At 42.5% G+C, this 20,195-nt stretch overlaps 1 protein-coding gene across 3 annotated transcripts; it reads right to left on the reverse strand.

Annotated features, from left to right (window-relative positions):
* Positions 1-955: 955 nt before the first annotated feature.
* On the reverse strand, positions 956-20,181 carry LOC133663537 (vitamin D 25-hydroxylase). Of its 3 annotated transcripts, XM_062068087.1 has the most exons (5): positions 19,942-20,181; positions 19,643-19,784; positions 12,440-13,072; positions 6,217-6,546; positions 956-2,062 (listed from the first exon to the last, which is right to left on the reverse strand). In XM_062068087.1, the coding sequence occupies exons 1-5, from the start codon at positions 20,179-20,181 to the stop codon at positions 1,857-1,859; spliced, it is 1,551 nt and encodes a 516-aa protein (XP_061924071.1). In that variant the 3' UTR covers positions 956-1,856. The 3 variants fall into 3 exon arrangements, with proteins under 3 accessions (XP_061924071.1, XP_061924078.1, XP_061924085.1); XM_062068094.1 differs by lacking the exon at positions 12,440-13,072 and having other exon boundaries at positions 19,942-20,170; XM_062068101.1 differs by lacking the exons at positions 19,643-19,784; positions 19,942-20,181 and having other exon boundaries at positions 6,217-6,542; positions 12,440-12,602.
* Positions 20,182-20,195: the final 14 nt, after the last annotated feature.

Raw genomic sequence — 20,195 nt, forward strand, 5'->3', positions numbered from 1 at the left:
GAATGCTTGGTGGTTGCCGGTCGTTAAGTCTATCCCAGGGTAGCTCTGGCTACAAATGTAGCTTACCACCATCCACGTTTCAATTATGGAGTGAATGAGAAATGGGTTCTCAGTTCTCTTTGAAGTGCTTTGAGTGTCTAGAAGAGTGCTATGTAAATCTAATCCAATATTATTAATACTCGCTAATGAGACTAAGAAATCTAATTAAAAAAACGATAACAACGATACTTCACAGTTATCCTTATCACCTCATTTTAAATGTCACACACATTAGAATTTATTGTTAAAAATGTATACATTTAATAACACATGAACAATGGAAAATTGTGTCCCATGTACCGGGAATTCAAATGTGGAAGATACCCATCCCTACTTGTATGAGATATTGTAAATATCTATTAAGATAACTAATAGCAAAATTTATTTATGCTGATGACTAATAATTGATGGCTGTTCAACCCTTGGGGAGACCTGGGACCTTTGTGGGTCACCTTTGAAGATGACATCATGCAATAGAATGTTCATTTTAAAAGTGTATCAAAATCAATCTCAAAGTTGCATCGTCCATTCTTTGCTAAGTTATTTTAAGCACAAACTATTGAGTACGTATAATAAAAACGATGATGGTGAGTTGGCAGTGACATAAGAGTTGTGTGGATGTGGTTACAAAAATATTGTGCATGCGTGCACGAATATTGCATATAGTTTGAGTTTTTGCCATAAGAAAAAAATGTGTTATCTTTCACAAAATGGACATATAAAAAAAAACTGAGTACGTTATATTGACAGATCGATCAGAAGTAGAGATTTAAGCGTTTAAAAAGTAGAAATATATTAATATATATGACTTCCTTTTAAGACTTTTATAAATGAAATCCTTTTGGGTCCCCAGGACCTATAACATTCACCACACTTGGGGGATCCTCAAAGGTTAAAGGCACTAGACCACCAGTCATCCATTTAATCATAATAATTCCCACTGATGAAGATGACACAGACACATGAACAAGTTTAATACTTTTTACAATTGGTATTGTAATTGACAAAACAACATCAAATAATTCAAGTCATGACATGTCAAACTTCCAAGTCCAACATAGTCATTTATTACCGTTTACTAAGTTGTGGTCCTCGCTTACCCTTTGATTCTTCAAGTATTGAATAGAAAATGTACAAAATGGGAAGACACTTTAAGAGTTGTGTAGTTTAACACAAATTCCCATCAATATAAAAGACTTAGTAAGTACTGACAAGCACCATCAGAGGGTATAAAAACCAACAATTCTAGAAATTCACCTTCTTTTGCATTGGCAAAGGTTTTTCCAAAAAGAACTCTCCCTGGAGGCAGAGTCAAAGTCAGTTTACATGAAGTAAAGCTGGTCCCTATCCAGCCTAAGCATACAGTGTGCGGAACATTCCTGGAAAGTCTCGTCTCTGCCCACAGGTCGTTTGTCTGGCCTGACGCTGCCCTGAGAAGGATGAGGGCTGTGAACCACCACGTGTGTACTTAGTATCAATCATTGACTTCCACCCAACACATCCCTGGATCGTTAAGGTTCATAGGCATTTTGTATCCTGTGCTCAGAACTGCTGCGTGCTACGCAGAACTCCATCGATAACATGTCTGTCTTTGCACAGCATTGTGCCTTTAGTGCAAACATGCATAATGCCCAGTACAAAGATTTGGTAAGAAGCAAGTAAACTGCATCACGCGTGTGTAAGAACGAGTCCAAAAATAATGCACTGCTGAAATCCAGAGTGCTGCAGTCTTACATGCACATGTGTGTGCTGTGGAGTTGCTGTACAAGAGTAGATTTTTGGATTGAATTTGACCATGAAGTCTCTGCACTGCTTGCCTACATGCCATAAGGAGTGTCTCCAAAGTGCTGCCTGCGGATGGCGCGGATGGAGTAAGGCTTTGGCTGCAAAGTCATGCCCAGTTTGGGAGCCACCGTGGGAACGCTACCTGGCGGGAACTGAAGGTGGAACCTCTGGAGCAGAGTGGTGAAGAAGAGAAACATTTCCATCCGGGCCAGACGCTCACCGACACAGTGGCGCCTCCCTGGGAGATGGGAAAAATAAAAAGTCTGAATTTACACTCTTACAAATTTAGGTACAAACAGATGAAGTCAAATAAATACATTTTATTGTTTGGTCAGAGAGCTTTATATCTTAGAATACGTTTTTGTTGTGAATGTAGTGCTCATACTGAGAGCTGTTTTTACAAACCCCGTTTCCATATGAGTTGGGAAATTGTGTTAGATGTAAATATAAACGGAATACAATGATTTGCAAATCCTTTTCAACCCATATTCAATTGAATGCACTACAAAGACAATATATTTGATGTTCAAACTCATAAACTTTATATACAGTGTGATGACGCTGAGATCATTATTCATGCGTTCGTTACGTCTCGTCTCGATTACTGTAACGTATTATTTTCGGGCCTCCCTATGTCTAGCATTAAAAGATTACAGTTGGTACAAAATGCGGCTGCAAGGCTTTTGACAAAAACAAGAAAGTTTGATCATATTACGCCTATACTGGCTCACTTGCACTGGCTTCCTGTGCACTTAAGATGCGACTTTAAGGTTTTACTACTTACGTATAAAATATTACACGGTTTAGCTCCAGCCTATCTCGCCGATTGTATTGTACCATATGTCCCGACAAGAAATCTGCGTTCAAAGAACTCCGGCTTATTAGTGATTCCCAGAGCCCAAAAAAAGTCTGCGGGCTATAGAGCGTTTTCTATTCGGGCTCCAGTACTATGGAATGCCCTCCCGGTAACAGTTAGAGATGCTACCTCAGTAGAAGCATTTAAGTCCCATCTTAAAACTCATTTGTATAATCTAGCCTTTAAATAGACCCCCCCTTTTTTAGACCAGTTGATCTGCCGTTTCTTTTCTTCTCTCCTCTTCTCCCCTGTCCCTTGCGAGGGGGAGTTGCATAGGTCCGGTGGCCATGGATGAAGTGCTGGCTGTCCAGAGCCGGGACCCCGGGTGGACCACTAGCCTGTGCATCGGTTGGGGACATCTCTGCGCTGCTGACCCGTCTCCGCTCGGGATGGTTTCCTGTTGGCCCCGCTGTGGACTGGACTCCCGCTGATGTGTTGGATCCACTGTGGACTGGACTTTCACAATGTTATGTCAGACCCACTCGACATCCGTTGCTTTCGGTCTCCCCTAGAGAGGGGGGGTTACCCACATATGCGGTCCTCTCCAAGGTTTCTCATAGTCATTCACCGACGTCCCACTGGGGTGAGTTTTTCCTTGCCCGTATGTGGGCTCTGTACCGAGGATGTCGTTGTGGCTTGTACAGCCCTTTGAGACACTTGTGATTTAGGGCTATATAAATAAACATTGATTGATTGATTGATTGATGTGTGCATGCAAGAAAACAATGTGTAAATATATAAAAATATTTTTTTTTAAAAGAAGTGCAAAGAAAGGTGTGGAAGAGAACAGTGTACACACTATACAGAGAATGCAGTTTATGAGGGACAGTGGGGCAGACCGTTCAGGATGGTTATGGCCCTGGGGAAGAAGCTGTTCTTCAGCCTGTTTGTCCTGGTTTTAATGCACCTGTAGCGCTTCCCAGAGGGCAGCAGGTGGGCATTAATACACCCCCATACCATCACAGATGCTGGCTTTTCAACTTTGCGCCTATAACAATCCGGATGGTTCTTTTCCTCTTTGGTGCGGAGGACACGACGTCCACAGTTTCCAAAAACAATTTGAAATGTGGACTCGTCAGACCACAAAACACTTTTCCACTTTGCATCAGTCCATCTTAAATGAGCTCAGGCCCAGCGAAGCCGACGGCGTTTCTGGGTGTTGTTGATAAACGGTTTTCGCCTTGCATAAGAGAGTTTTAACTTGCACTTACAGATGTAGCGACCAACTCCAGTTACTGACAGTGGGTTTCTGAAGTGTTCCTGAGCCCATGTGGTGATATCCTTTACACACTGATGTCGGTTGTTGATGCAGTACAGCCTGAGGGATCTAAGGTCACAGGCTTAGCTGCTTACTTGCAGTGATTTCTCCAGATTCTCTGAACCCTTTGATGATATTACGGACCGTAAATGGTGAAATCCCTAGATTCCCTGCAATAGCTGGTTGAAAATGTTTTTTCTTAAACTGTTCAACAATTTGCTCACGCATTTGTTGACAAAGTGGTGACCCTCGCCCCATCCTTGTTTGTGAACGACTGAGCATTTCATGGAATCTACTTTTATACCCAATCATGGCACCCACCTGTTCCCAATTTGCCTGTTCACCTGTGGGATGTTCCAAATAAGTGTTTGATGAGCATTCCTCAACTTTATCAGTGTTTATTGCCACCTTTCCCAACTTCTTTGTCACGTGTTGCTGGCATCAAATTCTAAAGTTAATGATTATTTCAAATATGTTGTCTTTGTAGCATATTCAACTGAATATGGGTTGGAAATGATTTGCAAATCATTGTATTCCGTTTATATTTATACATAACACAATTTCCCAACTCATATGGAAACAGGGTTTGTAATATGTTCCAGCATTTTAGCTTATTTTAAACGAATAATCATGGATTTTGTTAATTGGCCCCATCTTGCAAGTATGCTAACTGTTCTCATACCAGCATGTTAATATCCTGCTAGCATTTTAGCTTATTAAGTATGTTTTAACCTATTAATTATTCGTTACTTGGCAGCAACTTGGAAGTATGCTAACTGTCCCTATCTTAGCATGCTATGCTAACATTAGCATGCTAACATTTTGCCTTTAATGCCAACAAATCATGGATTTCCTTACTGTTGATTACTTTACTAAGCTAAACAAAAGTGCCTAAATATTAGTAACCCCTCTCAGTAGATGAAGTGCAACATCATACTCTATGTGAATATTAGCATTGCTAACTTTTTATGCTAGTATTTTAGCTCATTTTGAACATTGTAACCTATTAGTCATGAATTTTGTTACTTGCTGCCAACTTAAAAATATACTAACTGTCCCCATGTTACCATAGGACATACTTGCCAACCCTCCCGATTTTTCCGGGAGACTCCTGAATTTCAGTGCCCCTCCCGAAAATCTCCCGGAGCAACCATTCTTCCGAATTTCTCCCGATTTCCACCCGGACAACATTATTGGGGGCGTGCCTTAAAGGCACTGCCTTTGGCGTCCTCTGCAACCTGTCGTCACGTCCGCTTTTCCTCCATACAAACAGCGTGCCGGCTCAGTCACATAATATTTACGGCTTTTACACACACACCTAAGTGAATGCAAGGCATACTTGATCCACAACCATAAAGGGTCACACTGAGAGTGACCGTATAAACAACTTTAACACTGTTACAAATATGCGCCACACTGTGAACCCACACCAAACAAGAATGACAAACACATTTTGGGAGAACATCCGTACCGTAACACAACATAAACACAACAGAACAAATACCCAGAATCCCTTGCATCCCTAACTCTTATGGGCCACAATTTACACCCCCGCTACCACCAAACCCCGCCCCCCCAAACCGCCCCCCCACACCTCAACACCAATCTCCCGAATTCGAAGGTCTCAAGGTTGGCAAGTATGCCATAGGAGGCTACCATTAGCATGCTAACGTTTTACGCGACCCTTTTAACTAATCTTTTACCTTAAAAAGCCAAAACATCATGGATTTTCGTTATTGTTGATTACCTCACCTAACTATTTAAAAGTTCCAAAATACAGTAGGAAGGGGATTCATATGGCCCCTTTCGTCTCGGTTTACCTGACACATGAAATGTGACAAATTTGGCGTGTGCACTATCCACTTTACTCGCCAGATGGCAGTAAAGTGTTGAATGTCTTAAAATGTCTTTTGTGGCAATTCCAACTTTGACCACAGCGTCAGTTGCTATGTAGAGTGGCGCTTTATATCATTTTCAGCAGAATGCATTGCAAAATGGTTAACCCCCTCTCATCCATTCACATGAGTTCCACCCTGGAATGGTGGCATATAAATCTCTTCCCTACTCTATTAGTAACCCTTCTCTGTATAATTGAGTGCAACTTACAATATGAAATATTTGCTATAATACCCTGCTACAGGACCCTTGAAAATGCAGACTTTTGATACACCTCGTGCATTTTGGATCTCGTCTACTAAGTTTGCGTTGCATGTACAATCCAACCTAAAGGTGATAATCATATTGATATAAATGTCAAAGGCCTAAAGAAGATACTAACCGAGTGAAAATGGCAGGAAGGCTTCACGTCTCACAAAGTTACCATTGCTGTCCAGAAACCTGTGCGGTGAGAAAACTCCTGGGTCGGTCCAGTATTTCTTGTCAAAGTGCACGGAATACAGGTTAGTGATCACCATGGTGCCTTTGGGAATGGTGTAGCCGTTCACTTGTGCATCCTGCGTGGTGGCTCGGAAAATGCCAAGGGGAACTATATTGCAGAAGCGCAGGATCTCGTGCAGGACGGCTTCCACGAAGGGCATCTTGTGTTTGTCCTCCAAAGAGGGGGCCCGGCCATTAGCCAGCACGCTGTCGATCTCCCTGTGCACCCTTTCTTTATAGCACACAATAAGACACACACTGTTAGTAACCATTCACATAGCACATTAGCTAATGATAAGCACTCACTCTTGGCATCGTAAAAAATGTCTCCAATAATTTGATGTCGAAGACTAGTATGCTCTTCCGACTACTTTTGTACACTATACAATATTTATCTACCTGTCAGGTAGAAAAACAATGTGACCTCCCATAGCCAATCAAAGAAGAAAGGTAATAACTATAAATGCAATTTTGGGAGAAAAGCGGAAATGATAACATCAAGTTTTTTTAAAAGTTAACATGCATGAAATACAATATTTGACTCTGAGGTATGTAACTGCAAAATTAGCTAAAAAGGGAACATGCTAACATTAGCATGTTAATAAGTGTGAAGTAAAAAATGTTTTGACTCTGAGGTGTATATCTGCAAAATTAGCTAAAAACCTAGCATGCTAAGGTCAGCATTTTAACAGTTAGCATGTGTCAAAACAAAATATTTGACTTTGAGGCGTATACCAGCATATGAAAATACCTAGCAAGCTTTATTTTGTTACTTGACGCATGCTAAATTTTAGCATGCTAATAATGAGCATGCTAGCAATTGACTCAAATTATCAGGAAGCGTTTTGACTTTGCAACGGTTTGAATCTATTGAGTAATGATAAAGTAAAAAGAGAATACTGACAAGTGTTTTACGCAAAAGTGAAACAACCGGGTATTTTTCGGACATAAACAAATAGATCGCTTAAAATATCCTGAGTTAATGGACTTTGTTGATGTCAGAATGTTTTGAATTGATTGAGAAATATGGGAAATGTTTTGGCCGTTTGAAAACGCATGGATCATAATGCAATTGACTCATAAATGTTCATTATGCTCTTCTTGTTAGACAGATTACACAGAAACTAAACTGACAACACCGAAATGTATCGTGGAAGAATTACAAAAAAATCGGGAATTTTTAAGATTTTTAAGTGGATACGTGATGTTTTCATAATATCATAGTGAATAATGCATGCATCTTAGGGGTACATATGCAAGTTAGTGAACAATTCATATCATGAAACTGTACAGCTTAACATTGTGAGGGGCTGGATAGCTAAATGAGTAATGAATGATGCAAGGGGATCCCCATTCAAGGTAAATGGCAATTTATATATATTTTCTCTCTCTTGACTCTTGGCAAAGGCGGTCGCACGCCCCCCATGTCTTCCATCTTTACCATGAATTGATTTACGTGGACCCCGACTTAAACAAGTTGAAAGACTTATTCGGGTGTTACCATTTAGTGGTCAATTGTACAGAATATGTACTGTACTGTGCAATCTACTAATAAAAGTTTCAATCAATCAATCAATTCCCCGTTTTCCTCTTAGTCTCGTCCTGTCTTGTTTGACTCTCATGTTGCCTCTTTTTGCACTGCTCTCCAAAATCTAAGCAATGGAATTAATCAACTTGCTTGCTTGACAAGATCTCTGGCTCAGGGGAACCTGACAGTCCTGTCGGAACGGTTGTTGCTGGACACGCGACAGACTTTTAGGAGAAGAGGAGCGCCGCATGCGTGATGAGCCATTCGATCGAGAATGTTGAGGATATCTACCTTTTTGGAACCGTAATAACAAGACATCTGCTGATTGAGTAGCATTGCTCTGATGTATCGACAACGTGGAAGATGTTAGCAGCCATTCAAAGTACCCCAAAGCTGCCACAAATGTGGACACTCTGGACACTCAGACTCTGGTGATTTTGGATAACATCGAACAGTTTGCCCTGCAGGATGAATTTGAGTACCAGAAATAGACAATTAAAGTAAAAAGTTTAAATTAGTTTTTTTTCACAACCATTCTAATCTTGATTGTTTTCAATGGCTGTAACGTGGCAAGGTTGTTGCTTCAAGATTTCCCTTGAGTACAGAGCAGTGAAGACGAAACAAACTCCTTCCTACAACACCTGGAAAGATAAACTCTGTTTCTTTGCCACCGCAAGTAGAGCGACTCCAGGCATACAGACTTAACACACACATCATGGACCATGGCTACACATGCAAACATACCCCCAACCCCACGACTTTGCCACCGCTTCAGCCCATGTGGTATGATGGAAAACGGAGCAGCGCCCCTAGTGGCTGGCAGCTTCGAGCCAGATCCCTGCCCCCTCCCTTCCTGTTGCAAGTCGTGTGGTTTCTGTGTCAACATGTGTATATGTGCATATTGGCTATCAAGTTATTTTTCTCGGCCCCAGTCCGTGCCGCCTTCCCTATGGGAGCCCAGTCTGAGATCTACGTTTTTACTCATCCCCCAACGTCTGCCTTTTCCCACTTTTTACGGGATGCCGTAAGGGACAACGACCCATCACTGTTCCTGTTGTGTTCCTGTACAATGTTTGTCTAATCTTGAACAGGTGTGTGGTGAAAATGAAATGTTGTTGTACTTGCGCAATGACAATAAAGAGCATACTCATATATATATATATATATATATATATATATATATATATATATATATATATATATATATATATATATATATATATATATATATATATATATATATATATATATATATATATATATATATATGTGTGCATCATCTATTACCCATTAGCTATTCAGCCTCTCACATTGTAAATTATTTGATACCTCATGGGGACAAAGGTTGACCCTTTTGTCCTTTCAGTAAATGGTTGCTGTATTTTGGCCATAGATTTTGTTGTCTTACTCAGTCACATGATTTTTACAAAGATAATTTTTTTATGTAACAATTTAAAATTCCAATATCCAATTATTTTCCCGGTGTACAATATATTGGCAGTTATTAGACAATACCCCAAAGCCAATCAGGTAATAAAAACCTTTGAATTTTTAAAGGCATAAAACATTTTAGATTTAAAAAATGTTTATCTGACTTTTTTTTGCTCCGATCTCTTAATCAACTTTAAAAATATATATTTTAACCCTTCGAAGGCCTTTTGAAGGCCAGTGTTTCGTTGACAAGCTATCAGCTTCCTCTGTGTAGTAGTTTTAGTACACAATGGCGACTGTAGTGAGATCCATATTGCTGTTGGAGCTGGAACTAATCTTTTTTCAAACAACGGTCACTTCTGTTGTACATATTGCTTTGAAACCGGAGAAGAAGACATTGGAAAAGGACAGTTGTGAGAGCCCTAAACAAGTCGGGGCAAAGGACTGATAGGATGGAAAACCCTGAACTAAGCTGACCAACCACAGTTGATGTCAAGCAAAATTTTTTAGGAGGTGAATGTAAAGACCCAGAGTCAGTCACACAAGCTATGAGAACATAGGTTAGCTCCTCTTTTTCTATTTATTTTATTTTGTCTATCATTCACAATCCCTATGTGAGCAAATTACACATATGTCTTTCGCTTTTTTGTGCATTCTAAATAGGGAAAAACTGCTAGCAAGATGCAGATAATGGTGATTTGATCTATTCCGCCTATAAAGTGCTCTAAAAAACTCAAAAAAGTTTTATATACATGCTGTAAATATGTATGTAATGCATTAACCGGCACATTCACAATAGCATGTAATATGTAACATATTTTGGTCATTTTAAGCATTGCCAGAACTTTTTCTTTGAGTTCACAGAGCGCATCGCAATGTTCGCTATTTCCTTCAAAAATAAATGGTAAATGGGTTATACTTGTATAGCACTTTTCTACCTTCAAGGTACTCAAAGCGCTTTGACACTTTCCACATTCACCCATTCACACACTGATGGCGGGGGCTGCCATAAGACCCTAACCACGACCCATCAGGAGCAAGGGTGAAGTGTCTTGCTCAAGGACACAACAGACGTGACGAGGTTGGTAGAAGGTGGGGATTAAAATAGGAACCCTCAGGTTGCTGGCACGGCCACACTCCCAACCGCGCCACGCTATCCCAGCAACAACAACTACTACTAATCATGGCAAACGACAACTACTTTGGGACAAATGATGATCCAGAACCTTATATTTTCGAGCCTGAATATAAGGAGGAGCTACAAGTTTAGGAAGCTGTGTGCTAAGCACATCATTCTCTAGTGAACTACTAAGCATCATGTAGCTTTTACACTAATCTTAGTACTAGCTAAGTGCTAAACAAGAAATACAAACAACAAACATAATAAAACAATCACTTACTCTACAATATCTGCTGTCACTTGGATGCAGACTGATGGGATGTTTATATCTTTCAGCACAAGACTGGTGTTCCCTGATTTGATGATAATTTCATCATAATAGTCACTCCTCAGGCAAAAAATGCTGAGTGTTAACCTGCATTTTGTCGCGTCTTCGGCTGGAACTTTCTACTCTACAGACTATAATCTAACACAATCTTTTACCAACTCAGAGGCGATGCAACAGCTCTGTATGTCAATTCTTTGTATTCAGTCATGTGACTTTTTCTTACTGGTTAACTTAAGTGGTGGTCAACCAAACCAACATGGCGACCGAGCAGCAAACAGTGTGCAAACTATCTGAGGATGCAAGAGGCTAAGATATAAGCGCTAAAAGCAGATACGAGTAAAAAAAAATCTAACTATGCAATAGAATCGATCCCTATACTTTATCAAAAAAAGATTTGTCGAGTGATCTTACGGATTATCTTTCGGTCGCGTTCCAATTATTTTGTGCTCCAGCCGCCATTATACATGACAAAACAGGTGCAAGCTTGGAAAAGCACGGAGGTTTACAGCTTCTTTGTGTGTGGTTGGGTCAAGAAAATTAGTATCGAGACTCTCCCAGATAAATGAAGGTTGCATTTTGCGATTTAACTTTGCGTCTTGTGAGGATGCGTCCTTGTAAACATACAGGTAGCAATCCATAGCCTTGAGTCACTGTTTTTCATTTTCCCATTATGTTAATCACTCATGAAGAGGATCGGAGACACCACTGAAGACCTGACAGGTTGTGAAAGAAGATGGAGAAGTGATCCCTGCTTACTGTGCCTGCATGGAAAGTTTCGGCCATGTAGCCTCAATAGTTGTTGCATGCCTCGTTAAGGGTATGCGTGTTTTTCCCCTTCTTTATCAAAATAAAACAATAGATGTCAACATTGTGTATGTGCTGAAAGCTTCATTTATGATTGCTGCCTTTGGTAAAATCTTAACTCTTTTAGGTTTTGCTCACATTTGCATTCCTTTATTTAGACTTGCCGAGTTAATGGTTTACCAAACACTCAAACATGTGTTTTAAGAAACAAGATAAAATACAAATAATATCAACATAACAATTCCATGGGAAATACTAAACGTTAAAAGAATGTCAAACAAACCTTTAACAAAGTGATCACTGCAAACTTGTGTGTTTGTCGTCGAGGTTTTGAAAAATCTTGGACTCTTTTCGCCCTTCTTGATTACCTCTCGAGGAACTCCGAAGAAACTTTTATCCTTTTTGCGATTTGAACAGTTTCAACAGCCTACCTATACATCTAAAACAATGCCAACATGGGGCATTTTTCTTTCAGAGAAGCCAAAATGCCACCCAAGACACTTTGACAGCAGAGGGTTGCTTGACCACCACTTCGAGCCTCCAATAGTTAATGAGCCCGACGTGACCTCAGGTGAATACAACCAATACCTGCAGTAGTTACTAAACATAGTCACTTGGTGTTAGATTTACAATTAAATGTTGCTAATACTTGGTTAATATGCGGGTCACTGCTTCTTAGTAGAGTATTGTTGGCGGTTTTTGGATGTTTCTAGAGGGGTTTATAGGCGGAATAGATGAATCCTATTAGCTACATTGTTAGCCATCCTGTCATTTTTTAGAATTTAGAATGCACAAAAAAAGAGAAAAACGTGTTCTCGTTTCACATAATGTTTGTAAATGATAGGAAAAATTCCAAAAACCTGCAGTTCCCCTTTAAGTGTTGTGGTAAAAAAAGTTTGGACTTGATATCTGACCTTGTATGTTGGGGTAGAGCGCCATGTAGAGCATGGCCCATCTCAGGGTGTTGGTGGTGGTCTCGGTGCCAGCAATGATGAGTTCCCCCACTGAATAGATGAGGTTCTCAAAGGAAAAGGAAGAACTTGGGTTTGCCGCGTTCTGCTCCAAATCGTCCAAGTAGGCGTCGACGTAGTGTCGAGGTACGTGAGGCACCCTGCCTCGAGAAAAGTCCTTGATGATCTGCTGCAGGAAGTCGTACACCTCAGCGGCGTTGCGGAAGAGCTTCTGGTGCTTCCCGAATGGCAAGTACTCGATCCAAGGGAAGGCGTTGTAGAGGAAAGCCCAGCCGCTCACCGCCAGCTCCACGTTCTCGCTGAAGATCTCAATCATGTGCTGAAAGTTGCGGTCGTCGTAGCTGAAGCGCTGTCCGAATATGATCAGGTTGGTGATGTTGGATACGGCGTTGGTTACCAGGTGTTTGGGGTTGAAGGGCTTGCCCTTGTGCTTGTCGATGGCGTCCACAAAGAACATACACTCCTCCGAGATCTTCTTTTCAAAGAGGCTCTGACCGCTGCCGAAGTAGCGGAAGGAGTTGCAGGCCAGTTTGCGATGTTCGATCCAGCCTTTGCCGTATTTGCAATTGAGGAGACCTTGAGGAGACAGTCGGGTGAACTCTTAGTTATTGCAGTTCAAGTCAACCAAGCAGGAGCCATCAGCTTGTTTGATTTGATTGGCTTCTGCCCACAAACCCTTTTAAAGCACACTTGCAACACTATTGTAACCATTGTTATTGTTTGTATTCTTACACTGTGAACATTTTCATTGTAAATTCACAGTAAAATACTGTCTAATAATTACATTACTTCCACACTAACATTCACAGTAATTTACTGTGAAGTTAAATTCAGCAAAATGTAAGGGTACTGTTATTTTTACGGTCATTTGTTGTAAGAATATGTCCATCCATCCATCCATTTTCTACCGCTTGTCCCTCCTGCATTCGGGCGGAAGATGGACAAGTCGCCACCTCATCACAGGGCCAACACAGATAGACAGACAACAGTCGCACTCACATTCACACACTAGGGCCAATTTAGTGTTGCCAATCAACCTATCCCCAGGTGCATGTCTTTGGAGGTGGAAAGAACCCACGCAGTCACAGGGAGAACATGCAATGGATCGAACCCAGTACATTTTTATTGTGAGGCACCAGCACTAACCATTGTCCACCATGCTGCCCGTTGTAAGGCTACAGTAAATTTTAATTACAGTGTTTTACTGTGAAATAAGACTGTTATATACTGTAATAGGGGAATTGCTAGAGCTGTGAATCTTTGGGCACCGCATGATTCAATTCAATTCGTTTCTTGGGGGAAAGGATAAGATTCTGAATCGATTGTCGATTCAAAATCAATACTTTTTTACTAACATTGGGTGCCAGTTCTATGATTACATTACAACTACATTCCTCCATAAAATAAATAAACAGCTCTCATGGCGCCGATCACGGCTGCCTCGGTGCTCGGCAAAACAAGAGGCGGAAGAGTCTGCTTCTTCATCAACAACAACTGGTGTACAGACGTGACGGTGATATCCCAACACTGCTCTCCTGCTCTGGAATATTGTGAATATTTTTTCATTCACTGTAAGCCCTTTTACTCACCGCGTGACATTGTTTCATTCATACTGGTGGCTGCCTACATACCGCCCAGCGCGGACGTGCATGACGCTCAGCGCACGCTTGCAGGTCAGATCTTAAATGTGGAACGGTCTTTTCCGGACTCTCTTGTTATCGTACTTGGTGACTTTAACAAGGGAAATTTCAGCCAGGAATTACCCAAGTATAGGCAGTTTATTAAATGCCCGACCAGAGAGGAGAACACTTTGGATCACTGTTACACTACAATAAGCAAGGCATATCATGCAGTCCCGCGCGCTGCTCTCGGACTATCAGATCATGTGATGGTGCACTTAATCCCTTCATACAGACAGAGACTGAAACTGGCTAAACCTGTTATGAGGACCATTAAGTGTTTCACTGCTGAGGCTGTAGAGGAGCTGCGCGCATGTTTGGAGACGACAGACTGGGAGGCAATTGGAGCGGCCACAGACAATCTGGACGAGTATACGGACACTGTGACCTCATACATTCAGTTCAATGAGGCGCACATCATTCCAACGCGCACCAGGGCTTGTTATAACAACAACAAGCCCTGGTTCACACCCAAGCTCCGACAGCTGCGCAAGAAGAAGGAGGCTGCGTGGAGAAGCGGGGACCGGAGTACCTACAGAGAAGCGAAGTATCACTTCAACAGGGAAGTGGAGAAAGCTAAATCTGTGTACTCTAACCGTCTACAGGAACAGATCCGCTCCAATGATTCTGCGGCCGCTTGGAGAGGGCTAAGGGCCCCTACGAACTATAAGCCCAAAGCCCCCCAGGCTCTGAATGACCAGACTCTCACTCAGGGCCTCAACATACATTACTGTCGTCATGAACGGCCTTCAGCTCATCAATGCTCTGCTCCCCCCACCATTACCCTCCCCACCAACGCCAGCACTTCATTAAAGGATTTAAAGGACTCCAAGGACATCACAGGACTCCAAGAACATCACAGGACTTTAAAGGCCCTCTCCATCCGAGAGGAGGATGTACGCCGGCAGTTCTTGAAGCCGAATACGCGGAAAGCCCCCGGGCTGGATGGTGTCTCCCCCTCCACTCTCAGACACTGCGCGGATCAGCTGGCTCCTGTCTTCACTCACATTTTTAACACCTCTCTGGAGATATGCCGCGTGCCGTACTGCTTTAAGACCTCCACCATTGTCCCTGTCCCCAAGAAAGCACGGATCACAGGACTTAATGACTACAGGCTGGTTGCGCTGACGTCTGTGGTCATGAAGTCCTTTGAGTGCTTGGTCCTGCCCCACCTCAAGGAAATCACCGCCCCCCTCCTGGAACCACTGCATTTCGCCTACAGAGCCAACAGGTCTGTGCATGATGCAGTGAACCTGGCCCTCCACTTCATCTAGGGTCCTGTTTGTAGACTTCAGCTCTACCTTCAACACCATCCTCCCTGGACTGCTATGAGACAAGCTCTACGAGATCAGCGTGCCCGACTCCCTCTGCAGTTGGATCAATGACTTCCTGACGGACCGAAGACAGCACGTGCGGCTGGGGAAGATTGTCTCGGACAGTCGAACCACGAACACTGGTACTCCTCAGAGCTGGGTACTTTCCCCCTGGCTCTTCTCCCTGTTTACAAACTGCTGCACCTCCAGTCACCAGTCCGTAAAGCTGCTCAAGTTTGCGGATGACACTACCCTCATCGGCCTCATCTCGGATGGCGATGAGTCCACCTACAGGAGAGAGGTGGACCGGCTGGCGTCATGGTGCAGCCTCAACCACCTGGAGCTGAAGAACGCCCAGAAAACAGTGGAGATGATCATGGACTTCAGGAAAGTCACAGCCCCACCATCCCCCCTCACCCTGATTGACTCTCCCACCCCCGTCTCCAATGTGGACTCCTTCCGTTTCTTGGGCACCACCATCACCCAGGACCTCAAGTGGGAGCCGCCCATCAGCTCCCTCATCAAGAAGGCCCAGCAGAGGATGTACTTCCTGCGGCAGCTGAGGAAACTTAAGGTGCTGACCGAGATGCTGGTGCAGTTTTACTCAGCCATCATCGAGTCCATCCTCACCTCCTCCATCACCGTGTGGTTCCCCGGCGCCACAGTCCAGGATAAGCATCGACTGCAGCGCATCGTACGTACTGCTAAGAAGGTGATTGGCTGCATGCTCTCATCCCTCCAGGACCTGTTCTCCTCCAGGACCAGGAGGCGTGTGGGTCGGATCACAGCTGACTCTTCTCACCCTGGACACAAACTATTCTCCCCTCTCCCCTCAGGCAGGAGACTACGGTCCATACAGACCCACACCTCTCGCCACCTGAACAGTTTTTTCCCCTCGGCCATCAGGCACATGAACAGTAACAAGATCTGATAGCTCAGGTACAGCTCTTTTTATTACCAAATCTGTGTTATATGTGTTTTATGTTGCACGATTGCACCAAAAAAAATTCCTAGTTTGTGAACCCGTTCTCAAACAATGGTAATAAAAAGTATTCTGATTCTGATTGTGATTCTGATAAATTTATATATTACTGAAAACTGATTTTGTTGGATACAATTCTACCCAAACCTTAACTGAAGTGTCTGAACGGGACAGATTTTGGAAAAAATCTAAACAAAACAATATGTATATATAACTATAAATATATATATATTAAATTATGATTTTTTTTAACCGATTAAGAATCGTTACACATAAGAATCACGGTTCATTCAAAAATCGATTTTTTTGACACCCCTATAAGAACTGCTCTTTAAAAAAAAAAAGGTCTATCACTCACAATCCTTATGTAAGAGAATAACACGACACATACAGTCATGGTCAAAAGTTTACATACAGTTGAAAAGAACATAATGTCATGGTTGTCTTTGAGTTTGCAATCATTTCTACAACTTTTATTTTTGTGATAGAGTGATTGGAGCACATACTTGTTGGGAAGGCCATTCTAAAACCTTAATTCTAGCCCGATTTAGCCATTCCTTTACCACTTTTGATGTGTGTTTGCGGTCATTGTCCTGTTGGAACACCCTACTGCGCCCAAGCCCCAATCTCCGGGCTGATGATTTTAGGTTGTCTTGAAGAATTTGGAGGTAATCCTCTTTTTTCATTGTCCCATTTACTCTTTGTAAAGCACCAGTTCCATTGGCAGCAAAACAGGCCCAGAGCATAATACTACCACCACCATGCTTGACGGTAGGAATGGGTGTTCCTGGGATTAAAGGCCTCACCTTTTCTCCTTTAAACATATTGCTCGGTATTGTGGCCAAACAGCTCAGTTTTTGTTTCATCTGACCACCGAACTTTCCTCCAGAAGGTCTTATCTTTGTCCATGTGATGTCAGATTAAACAAAAACTGAGCTTGGGTCTTGGGCGCAAAATTCAACCAGAAGCTTGCCAGAAGCTTGTGGATGGCTACCAAAAGCGCCTTATTACAGTGAAACTTGCCAAGGGACATGTAACCAAATATTAACATTGCTGTATATATACTTTTGACCCAGCAGATGTGGTCACATTTTCAGTAGACCCATAATAAATTCATAAAAGAACAAAACTTCATGAATGTTTTTTGAAGAGAACAAGTATGTTCTCCAATCACTCTATCACAAAAAAATAAGAGTTGTAGAAATTATTGGAAACTCAAGACAGCCATGACATTATGTTCTTTACAAGTGTATGTAAACTTTTGACCACGACTGTATTTATTTTTTTATGCATTCTAACTAATTAATAAATGTAATCAAAAGTCTGCTTACAATGAAATCTTTTGCAGTCGCTCTATTCTGCCTTTAAATCGCTCTAAAAAACATCCAAAAACCTCCACCAAGGTTTTACACACACATTTTAAGCATACGAAGGCGCATTCATTTCACAAACGCATCACAGCGTTTACTTAATCCTCACGAAGAAACAGGGGGTGGGGGGTGGAACAAAATGTATTTTTCCCCATTTCTGGGTCTAAGTTGACTATCAAAGTGTACCAACTTCTCAGTTTATGTCCACATCATTCTACTATCAAGGTGAGAGGCATTATTTACAATCTAAAATTAACTTGCACCAGCTAGGAGACAAAGAAGCAGTTCACTGATGATGTCAATATAGCAGCATAAGGAAGTTGCCTCTTCCATATCAGTAGGTGGCAGCAGGTAGCTAATTGCTTTGTAGGTGTCAGGAAACATGGTTTGTGGTGATCACAATAAGCGGGAGGCAGTCTGTAGGTAAAAAGGTATCTAGCACTTAAACCATGCTTGCCAACCCTCCCGAATTTTCCGGGAGACTCCCGGAATTCAGTGCCTCTCCCGAAATCCTCCCGGAAGAAATTTTCTCCCGAAAATCTCCCGGAATTCAGCCAGAGCTGGAGGCCACGCGCCCTCCAGCTCCATGCGGACCTGAGTGGGGACAGCGGCGACAGTCTGTTTTCACGTCCGCTTTCCCACGATATAAACAGCGTGCCTGCCCAATCACGTTATAACTGTAGAATGATCGAGGGCGAGTTCTTGGTTTCTTATGTGGGTTTATTGTTAGGCAGTTTCATTAACGTCCTCCCAGCACGGTAACAACCCACAACAACAGCAGTCACGTTTTCGTCTATCGTAAAGCAGTTCGTCTGCCGTAAACAGCAATGTTGTGACACTCTTAAACAGGACAATACTGCCATCTACTGGATAGCCTCCGGAACACTGAAATTCAAGTATTTATTTTATTTATATGTATAATATATATATATATATATATATATATATATATATATATATATATATATATATATATATATGTATATATATATATGAAATATATATGAAATACTCGAGTTGGTGAATTCTAGCTGTAAATATACTCCTCCCCTCTTAACCACGCCCCCAACCACGCCCCCCGCCCCACCCCCGACCACGCCCCACCCCACCCCCCGGAATCGGAGGTCTCAAGGTTGGCAAGTATGACTTAAACCAAAAATAAACAAAAAGCGAGTGCTGCTAAGCGCCACTAAGAAAAGGCATTGAAGCTTAGGGATGGCTTTGCAAAACTAAACTAAAACTGGCTGCAAAGTAAACAAAAACAGAATGCTGGACGACAGCAAAGACTTACAGCGTGTGGAGCAGATGGCGTCCACAAAGCACATCCGTACATGACATGACAATCAACAATGTCGCCACAAAGAAAGATAGCATCCGCACAACTTCAATAGTCTTGATTGCTAAAACAAAGCGGGGACTAGCACTCAAAGAAGACATGGAACTGCTAGAGGAAAACACCAACAAAACAAGAAAAGCCACCAAAATAGGAGCGCAAGACAAGAACTAAAACACTACACAGGAAAACACCATCAACTCAAAATAAGTCACGGCGTGATGTGACAGGTTGTGACAGTACACCTACTTTGAGACTTTGATGCATGCTTGGTTATGGTTTAAAGTCATATCCAACATGCGGCAACAACTTTTTATTGTCAATATCGGCTGCTGAGTTTCATTTTTTTATGTTTTCTGCTGGTGGTGTGCCTCTGCATTTTTTCAATGAAAAAAAATGTGCCTTGGCTCAGAAAAGGTTGACAAACACTGCTGTAGGCTACCTTTTTATAATGTGTAAAGCATCTTACCGCCCATTTTGGTCATTTTTTTGAAGAGAGGCAAAGACGGTCGATCAGCAAACACTTCGCTCTGATGGTAAAGACACTCTCTGACACTGTCGTAGCCGTTTAGCACCACGGTCAGGATCCCTCCCAGGTCCAGACTGAAAATCTGCACCACATAAAAGACAACGTGAGTCTGGTGCAAAACGTGCCCAGGCTGCACACGAACTGAATGCATGAGCTCGTACGGTTTCAAGTCATCGACATGAGAAGTTAGGAGGCGGAAGACTTTCTGCACGTTTCTGCTTCCGTGCGCGTGCGCGTACCTGTCCGTGAACTTCACTCTGCTTCTTGAGGAAGACGTGCGGCTCGGTGAGCAGAGACAGGATGCTGCCGATGACAGGGATGGGGGAAGGCCCGGGGGGGAAGCCCGGGGGTCTCCTCTGCTTGACGAGCTGACGGAGCAGCAGCACGGCGAGCAGGAGGACGCTCACGCCGCCCACGACCAGCAGAGCCTGCGTGCACGACATGTGCGCCAGGGACGAGGGGGGTTTGATTGACACCATCTTTAGCTGAATGT

Source organism: Entelurus aequoreus, linkage group LG02, assembly GCF_033978785.1.
Source record: "Entelurus aequoreus isolate RoL-2023_Sb linkage group LG02, RoL_Eaeq_v1.1, whole genome shotgun sequence".
In the NCBI taxonomy this organism is placed as follows: domain Eukaryota; kingdom Metazoa; phylum Chordata; class Actinopteri; order Syngnathiformes; family Syngnathidae; genus Entelurus; species Entelurus aequoreus.